Genomic DNA, 9,867 nt, shown 5'->3' on the forward strand with positions numbered 1-9,867 from the left:
GCCATGACCCTCCTTTCCTTAAGATACATAGTGATAGGGTGGTCCTTCGCACCAGCGTAGATTTCCTCCCTAAGGTGGTTTCCACGTTCCACACTTCCCAGGACATAGTGTTGCCCACTTTCTTCCCGAACCCTCAAACAGATGAAGAAAGACGTTTACACACGCTAGACATGAGAAGGGCGCTTTTATTTTATTTGCACAGATCTAAGCAGTATCGGAAGGACGATAACTTGTTTGTGTGTTTTTTCGGGCCAAAGAAGGCCCGCAGAGCCTCATCACAGACCATCTCACGGTGGGTGACCAAGGCCATCTCCATTGCCTATCAGGCAGCAGGTAAGGAGTGTCCTCAACCTGAAGGCACATTCCACCAGGGCAGTAGCATCCTCGGCCGCTTTCCTGGGTTCCACTAGCTTGGATATCTGCCGGGCTGCGACTTGGTCTAGCCCAGCTACCTTTGTTCGCCACTATTCCATGGATGTTGGTACCCGCTGCGACTCCGCTGTGGGTGTGGCGGTTTTGAACACAGTTCTGTAGGGAGTTAATAAAAAGATGTTAGTTGCAATCTTACTCCCGCCTCCTGTGTTTTATTAGCGTGCTACTCTCCCATATGGGACTGCACAGAAGCCATGCCGATGAAAAACAGTGTTGCTTACCTGTAACTGCTGTTCATCTAGTGGTCTTCTGTGCAGGCACACATCCCTCCATCCCCGCTGTGGGTTGCTCTTTTTACAGGTCAATTCCGCGGCTGCGAAGTGGACAACTGGAGGGGCGGCCGCTCGTCCCTCCCCCGTCATGTGACCACTTGGGCGGGAAGAGCCTTGGGCGGGGAGGGGGTACGAGCAGCCCGAAAATTCTAGAGCTTTCCAGCATAAGTTCTCCATGGCTGGCCTGCGGGTGCGCAGGACCCATGTGTGCCTGCACAGAAGACACTAGATGAACAACAGTTACAGGTAAGCAACACTGTTTTTTCAGCAGTATTACAGGGAAAGCCTGTAGGAACAGGGAAAAGGTACAGTAGTCTGTAATTTGTTAGCAAGTATGGAGTTTGGATGGTCACAAGGGAGTGCTACTGTTTACATTCTGGTAACTTTCAATTAGGACGGAAAAACGAAATAGGCAAACTCCAATCCTGTCTTTCCTGCCTGATATCACACACCAGAAAACCATGTTCTCCACTACGGGGCTTCAGTCATCCTTTCACTCGCCAAACATGTTAGCAATTTCACACAAATGAGCCTACTTGCAATTAACTTCTGGGCTGGTAAATAATCTTGCCTTGCCTGCCTCATTGTCATAAGGTTCGATAGTTTGGATTGTCCCTTAATCATGAAAATCTGTAAGACATAGATTACTTATTGGAGTCTGACGAAGTTAAACTTGCTAGATATCATAGGCCCACTTTATGGTAATGAAGCTTCCAATATTGACAGGGCTGCCATGTGCCTAAGTTACCTTATTGATGGAAGTGATTACATGTTTTGATCATCCTTCTTCACAGGCACTCGGGTGCAGCAAGAGCAGCAGTTGATAACCTGACTAAAAGCTTTGCTGTTGAATGGGCCCAGAGTGGAGTGAGAATTAACTCCATTGCCCCGGTAGGTAATGGAATGGGACCAGACAAGCTCAAACATCTTTGGTCTCTAAAAGAGATGGAGCTAGCTACATGTTAAATAGTCCTCGGGTTGTGACCAGGGCCACCTGACCAGGGTCATTGAATCAGATATAAGTTGTGAGTACCTGCTGAGAACTCAGCTCCCAGGCAACAAGAACTGATTTTGATTGAGTTCATGGCAGACAGGGAGAAGAGGCTTCTGCCTCTCCCCATGACATTTTCTAGACCAGAAACATCCTCAGGGGGTGTTTTTTGCCATGTTAGGGGCTCCACTTGGACTGATGGGTTACTTATAGGATTCCAGAACTAGTCAAATAGCATCTCCAAGGGCCTTTTCAAGTTGGGAAAGTGGCAAGGTGGGGAACCATTCTCACTGCATGCCATGGTCTTGATCCAAATAGGTTCTCAGCTGGAAACTTGCAACTCATGTCTGATTGAAAGCCCTCATGATAGACTGGGAAACAACCCAAGAAAGGGTTTTGTAATATGGAGATAGGATCTGCCTTAGCTTGATTGCTGAGTTGGAACCAGGTGTATTTTTCACATGCTGGATGTGCAGTTGATTATAATTATTGGAGTCTGTCAAGGGTTTTGGAACTAAACACAAGCATAAAGGGTTTGGGTTTCTTTGTCTGGAACTTGACGGGAAAACCTCTTCAAAACTAATCTGTACACAAAGCATGTAGAGATTTGCTGTAAATTATTTTAATTAAATTAAGCTCAGGAGAAAGGCAAATTTAAAGTTAAAACAAAATTATTTCATTGGGGTGGATTTATTGGCATAGTTCTGGATGCAAAAAAATCAGATCTGCAACAATGTCAAGATCCGTAAGATGAACTCATTGCCAAAATCTGTGTTTGTGCAGAACTGTGGCAATGAATTAATTCACAGTTCTACCAATGAATTATTTGAAAAAATAGAAGAAAGCTGGGGTTTTGTGTAAAAATACTTGTGTCTAATAGCTGGAATGGTTCTTGCTTTTCAGTAGGCTTAGAAAGGTGTGATGGGGTTTCTTTTTCTGTGTAAAATAATAATGGAGCTTTGTCTTTCAATGCAGGGGGTGATCTTTTCAGAAACTGCTGCTGCAAACTACAAAGCTGGTGAAACAATGTTTAAAAACTACATTTCAAAGATTCCTGCAAAAAGACTAGGAGTTCCTGAAGAGGTATAATAACATATGTGTAATATTTTGCATGAGGAAGAGCCTTCCAGGTGATTGAACACCCCCCCATTCAGATTTAGATTGGCTTGGACCCAGTGATGCACGAACAAAAACATAAATATATATAGAAGAAGAAGAGTTGGTTTTTATCTGCCGACTTTCTCTCCCATTTAAGGAAGACTCAAACTGGCTTACAATCACCTTCCCTTCCCCTCCCCACAACATATAGCACAGTTCTGCTTGCATAAGATCTTGTGCAACATCTAGTGCTGTCTTCCCTATATATAGTAATGTCCAGAAATTTGTTGGACCAGATCTTGTGCAAGCAGAAACACAAGAGGGGAATGCAATAAGTCTGATTTAGTGCAAGCAGCTACCATGGTTCTGGGCTTGAATTGGGATAGTTGGTAATCAAAAGGCAACATCAAATCCCAAAGAAATTTTATCTGGCTCCTAGCAGTGCTACTAATACTTAATTAAGGTATGATAAAAGGTTTGCTGGAAGTTTCACTCAGAAAGAGAAAGTTATTTTTTGCCCATGTGAATATTGAATATTGAACTTGCCCCAGGCAAGAGGAATGTTGTTCTTTTTAAAAATATATTTTTTATTTGAAGTTTTCAGAAAAAAACAAACAAACATAACATTCTCAATCATTCACATACATACAGTGTAAACAATCTTTCAGGGAGTTCGATTTGAATTAATAATTTGTGTCATACTGGACATTTATTTAATCAATCTAAATCCTTTATCCATATTTCCACTACTGTCGAAGCAATACCTAATACTTGGTACTTAATACAATTAATATTTCCCTTTCTTTAATTCTTTGTCTGCTGCTCTAAACTATTTCATATACATGATAAATCTACTGCCTTTATATTGTTATTCGTTTATTAATATGCCTCCACCCTTCTTTACTAAGTTATGGTTTCTACTTTATATAATCAAAATAAAACACCAGTTTCTTCTGAAATTCTTCCATTGTTCTACCATTCACCAAATTGGATAGCTTTGCCATCACTGCATATTCTGATATTTTATCTTGCCATTTTTCCAATTCTGGAGTTTTTTCTTGTTTCCAAGTTGTTGCCAGTACTAATCTCGCTGCTGTGATCATATAGTTGAACAAGTCTACAAGAGGAATGTTCTTCTTAACTATGTAGTGCTATCTTTCCATACTTGTAGCAGTTAGAATTGTTATGTTATAGAGATGATTCATGATGGTGGTTAGCACTGTGGAGTTCCCAACCAGAAAAGTATATAAACTCTTAATTAGCATTTGTAGGCAGTACAATGCCAAGAGAGAATTTTTTATTTGGATTAAATACCTTGTCTTCAGTTTACTATTTGTTCCACCACAGAATATTGGTGAGGATGGCTCTGTAGTGAGTGCTAATGGTGGCTCATCTAAGGAGCATTTATAGCTAGAGTGGTGTAGAAGGGATGGATCCCCCATCATTTTCATAGTAAGTCTTGATTCTTTGTAAGGTGTCTTCCTTGGTATGTTTCCTGCTCTCTCCGGGTGCCTCCTATATAACTGGGGAAACTGTGAAGGTTGATGGTGGACAGAGTTTATACTCATGCCAATGGGAAGTTGCAGGTAAAAAAAACACTCATTTTTTAAAATGCTTTTATACTTGCTGTGAAAATACACAAGGTATCTTAGTAAAGAGTTAGAGAGATACGACGAGAAGCCAGAATTTTAAAAAAGTGGCTTTAGGCAAAGTACAATATGAAGACTGGTTCAGGATTTGGCTCCTGGGAGTCAGTTTTTGCTTCTCTTTCTTGGAAACATTATTTTCACGGTTGTGAGGGAAGAAATTTGAAAATGACTGCACAGACCCAAGACTGCTTGGACAGCTACCTAAAAAACAAAAGGATTAATTGTACAATAAATTGTCATGGGAAAGATCTTGCCACGTCCAACACAACTGATGAGCTCATGCCACAATAACAAGTCCGTCTCCAAGGTTGTGTCTGCTCCAACACTCTTATTTGCTTTTCATTTTACTTTGAAGGCTTGCTGGCCAAAAAATGATCTTGCATTTTCTGTATTGCTCTTTTGAGAAGTTCCAGCTTGTTTGCATTTTTCCTAGTAAATGCTAAATTTGCACACGTATGCCTTTAACCTTCCAATAAATTTTAAGATTATATGTGAGAACGTTAAACCAGCCAGGTTTTTAGCTGCTGCTGCAAGATGAAAATAATAAGATGTCTACCAGTGAATCTTAGGCCACGTTACTCCCTTCTAACACTATTGAAATCAGTAGGCATAGAAGGTATAACTTTAAGATTGCACTATAGGGGGCATGGGTGCAATATAGGCAATTAACTTACATTATTGATGCTAGTTATGCAAGAGCTCATACCTGCTAAATGAGGAAGTGATGTGCAAGTGTTAATGTATTGTGGGACACATGCTGCATATCCTTTGTGCAAACAGCAAGGCAGACACAGCAACAAAAATTGCTGATGCAGACAGAAGACTGAGATGCCACAGCCGTTATGTGTCTTTACTGCAGCACCTTAATTCTTGAGACATTTGAAAGCGTTTATTAGTATTCACTGATATCTTAGAATGCCAGAAGTTATTGACTTGAGCTTCTGTGCTCTGCCCAGCTTTCCTGGCTATCCCTGCAGTTGTTTCATTCCTCTTCATAACACCAATCTTTGAGCCTATTCCAAATTCTGGTATTTACAAATTAGAAGTAGTCCACTCTAAGTTCCTCAGATCCCTATTCAGAGTCCCACAATGTATTTCAAACTCACTGATTAGATTGGAAGCCAGGATGGTAACATTAGAAACACGTGCTTGGTACCATGCCATTTCTTATTGGTTAAAGTTGAAGCTCACCTCATCTGGTTTAACTCCCCTAATCTTTGCAGATAATTTAATCCATTTTCAGGAGAAGTTAATTGAGGACAAACTCTAACGTTTAGGTTTATCAAGTACAACCCTATTAAATCTTGGATATCAAGGAGCAAAAATAACAGCCAAACAGAGGCTTTGGGACATTGCCCTTCAAGATGATAGATCAAGGGCTCACTCAATCCGAGTAGTGGAGAACCGTATTAGATTTTTGGTTCCCCCAAATTATCTTTATGCCTTAGATCACCCTAAATATCAGAGAGCCTTCACTTTAGCCCGTTTTAATGCCCTTCCATCTGCTCTTCTTGATGGGAGATATGCCTGTCTTCCTTACGAATTCCGCCTCTGTCCATGTCAGTCTGGAATGGAGGTAACAGTTGAACATGTTCTGTTACACTGCCCATTTTATCAAGACATACGTAAAACACTCATTGATCCAATTTTGTCTAGCTTCCCAGATAGAGACAGAGTTAGCTATACTACTTTATTATTAGATGATTCTGTTAAAGATATTAACTTTCAGGCTGCGAGATTCTGTGCCAAGGCATGCGCTATAAGGCAGAAGAAGCTGTTATAATGACTTTTCATATTAAACATACTATTTTACCAAGGGTTGATGTAACTAAATTTACGTTTCATTGAGCAAATTTCAGACATTTTGTTTTTAATTACTTATGATATTTTTTGTGTGTGTGTGCAAGCTGGTCTTTGACCGTAATAAACAAATGTATGTAATTCTGGTCATTTCTATTAAATTTTTAGACTGCCTTGAAAAACAGTGGAAATGTTAAAGGAGCCAAAATTTTCACCACAGAATATGTTTTTGCATCAGAAAAAAATCTGATGCAGATTTTTATTTAGCCTTGCCTCAAAGAAAGTGTTTGCTTTCTCTGTTGTATGAAAAAGCTTCTTAGCTGGGACAGGAATGAAATAGCTTGCTTTCCAAAGAAACTGAATTTTATTTTATCCTTTCTCACAGATCATAACAGATGGCCGCCTGCTCCAGAGGGAGATAATTCTAAAGCACTCACAAGGATCCTTTCTGGAAAATCTTTATCAAAACTGTAAAATTACACATTTTATTAAAACACATTTTATTTTTAAAAAATCCAATTTAAATAAAAAGCCTGATTTAAATTTTAAAAATCTGATTGTTTTGATTTTTTTAATTGATTTTGATCCAACCTGGAAACAACTATTTGTCTACATATGCGGTGTACTTTAGGTAGGGAAGAAAAACTAAAATATCAAGTCAGTATGGCTTCCTATGGACCTATCTTCTTGCAACTTGATTGTACTACATCTGTCTATGTAGGAGCAAGGCACTGAAGTGAATGAGGCCAATCAAAATTCTACAGTCATGATCTGATCTATTTTGTATTGATTACCATGTGTGCCAGTGCTAAAGACAATGGGTTGGAGCCTGTGATTTTCTTCCACTGTTGGATCCTATAAGTGTCATCCACTGAGGCTGCAATCCTAAGGACACTTTCCTGGGAGTAGGCCCAATTGAATAACATGGGACTTACTTTTGAGTACACCTGCTCAGGATTGCTCCATAAGTCTTCTTTCACCAGAGAAAAACTTCACACAATGGAAGTCTTTCAAGGTTGGATGAAAACTTGATGAAAAGAAGTCCTAGAATCCAACTTACTGGGAGACCTGCAATCCATAGAATGGATCTTTTCTACCTCCCTCTTCCAGTTATAGCCCATTGTGCTCCCTGAAATGCTGCTCCTGGAAGATGGGGACCTCAGGGCTAGTATGGGGTGTGACGGGGAGCGGGAGCAGCTGAGTGAGATGGGAGAATTGGAGTGTGTAGGGGGGAAGAACCCCTTCTGCTCTATAAATGTTCTATGGGCAGAAGATGCATTTGGATCAAACTCAGCGTATATCGCTGTACCATGAACAGGTTGGTCATAGTTAATAATTGTAAATAGCACAGGGACTAGCTACACTGAAACCATTTTAATTTAAGCTCTACTTAACAAGTTATTCTCATCTTGTATTCAAGGTGAAATTATTACTAAGCTTCTTTTTAGCATCTGTTCTTAAATTGTGGGAGTTTGTGTCTCTAAATAAATGGCCTATTTCTCTACAACAGGGATGGGGAACGTCCGGCCCAGGGGCCATATGCGCCCCCGAGGACATTTTCAGTGGCCCTCGGGAGCTCCAGGGCCCAGCCGCGGAGGCGCAGCACAGTGCGGCCCTCCCCAAGGGTGTTCCTGGGGCCACGGCTTGCGGGGGCGCTGCGGTGTCCTTTGGACCTCCTCTTGTCAACTGTTGGTGGGCGAGAGGAGGGGGGAAGGGGAGGGACGCTTCCCCCAAGGCTGCCCCCTGTAAAGCTGCACACTGTAAGCCCCTCTCGAGGCCGGCGGCTCCCAGCGGTGGAACATGCACGCGGGAGCCGATCGGGCTTGGAGGGCCTTTTGTGAACTCAGGGTGGGGAGGTGGGAGGGCGTGGAGGCTGGGCCCGGTCGTGAGGGGCTGCGTGTGCTGCCGTGTGTGTGTTGGGGGAGGCGGGGAGCCTGGGTCCTGGTTGCGCGGGGCCGGTGTGTGTGTGTGGGAGAGACCTTTCTCTCTTTTCTTCCTCTTTGTCAGAATCAGGTGTTTACCTGTAGCATCCCAAAAGCAAACACGCTCATGCAGGTGATCCTGAAGCAGTATACTTTATTAGGAGCAAAAAGGTAAATATAAGAACTGTCTGTATAGAAACAGAGGAAGGCTGCTAATAACCACAATAGGGAAAGCTCTAGCTTAAAAGCACTTTAGCTACTAGAGGAAAACACAATGAGGTAAGCCCAAGATAAGAATTATCATGAAGCGTAGACAAAACAATTAGGCAGCTGAAGGAAGGGAAGTATACACAGTAGCTACAGGCATGTGAACGAAGGTCGCTTGACATGGAGCCAGGCCTGAACCAGCAAAGGCCTGACATTCTGCCCCCCCAGGGGCCCCCCTCGCTATCCGCAGCCGGCCGAGCCTTGTGGGGGTAGGCTTCGTGGAACTGACAAACTAATCGGGGAGCCGCTACGTTGTGCTCGGCCACCTATTCGTCATGGCCCGGACCTAAATGTTTCCAAAGCACTAGATAGTAGAGCGACCCCTCCGAATGCGAGAATCGAGAATCTTTGACACTTCAAAATGTTCTCCCCCACCCCACCAACACTGGGATCTCGGTAGGAGACTTGGGATGCCACTCAGGAGCGGGTACATGTTGTTTCAAAAGACTGACATGGAATACTGGATGGATTCCCCTGAGGGACTTAGGGAGACTGAGTTCCACCGTGACGTCATTGATGAGCCGTGAAATTGGGAAAGGTCCCACGTATTTTTCACTGAGTTTTTTACAGGGGCGCAGTGAGCGCAGGTTTTTTGTGGATAGGTACCTGTTTTCCTTCCTTCCTCCCTTCCTTCCCTGCAGATCGGCTGCCAGCTGCACCCCCCTGGCGACTCGTTTGCTCAGGGCCCACAGCTGGCTGCCCTCCCGCCTGGGAGGGTGGGGGGAGCGGGGGTGCCCTCCAGGCCTTCTCTGCGTGGCCTCCCCTGTGGTTGCCAACCTCCAGGTGGTTAGTAGACAAGGACAGAAGCATAAAATGCAGAAACAATAATTTGTAACTGTAGTGGTATTATTGAAACATATCCACTATAGGTTACATAAAATCAAATGATACTTTCAAAATAGTATATACATTGATGTACATGAGTCAATTTAAAAGTTCAATTGTACAGTGACAAAATTAAATCAAATGAAGAGAGTACGCCGGCTATGGGCTGCTGGGGGGGCTAAAAGAACTGCCCCCCAAAAAATGAGCGGCACCCCTTGATGTAAGAGGGGGTGCAGAAACGGCGCAGGCAAGCGCACCATCCTTGAAGCTTCCTTTGCCGAGGAATCGGCACAGAGAGCTCGGACGGATCGCAACTGCAAAGCGGGCACCATTACTTTCCCTTTTGGCAGCCGGGACGAGCGACAGAATCTTCCCCAATTAAAAGAAGCAAGTACAATTTTTTCATGAAACCCATTAATTTGCATAATTGAGGTGTCTAGAAGTTACTTTTGGGAAATAAAAAAACTATTTTTTCCATACTATAACTCTACTAACAAGATCTGAAGTGAAACTTGGTTTTTTGCCAGCTGTTGCGCAGTTTAAAATCCAGCAGAGCCAACAACCGAAATTATTCAAACAGTTTTGTAGAGTGGAATAATGTTGGCATGATA

General features: G+C 42.6%; 1 protein-coding gene across 1 annotated transcript in view; it reads left to right on the forward strand.

Moving 5' to 3' along the window:
- The window catches only part of PECR (peroxisomal trans-2-enoyl-CoA reductase), a 41,382-nt gene extending 34,655 nt beyond the window's left edge, over positions 1-6,727 (forward strand). Inside the window, exons 6-9 of the mRNA XM_056861624.1 lie at positions 1,499-1,595; positions 2,671-2,778; positions 4,268-4,379; positions 6,628-6,727. Coding sequence (XP_056717602.1) covers positions 1,499-1,595; positions 2,671-2,778; positions 4,268-4,379; positions 6,628-6,716 — 406 coding nt within the window. The 3' untranslated portion in view covers positions 6,717-6,727. The remainder of the gene's footprint in view (positions 1-1,498; positions 1,596-2,670; positions 2,779-4,267; positions 4,380-6,627) is intronic.
- Positions 6,728-9,867: the final 3,140 nt, after the last annotated feature.

The sequence above is a fragment of the Euleptes europaea genome, chromosome 15 (assembly GCF_029931775.1).
Source record: "Euleptes europaea isolate rEulEur1 chromosome 15, rEulEur1.hap1, whole genome shotgun sequence".
Lineage (NCBI taxonomy): Eukaryota > Metazoa > Chordata > Lepidosauria > Squamata > Sphaerodactylidae > Euleptes > Euleptes europaea.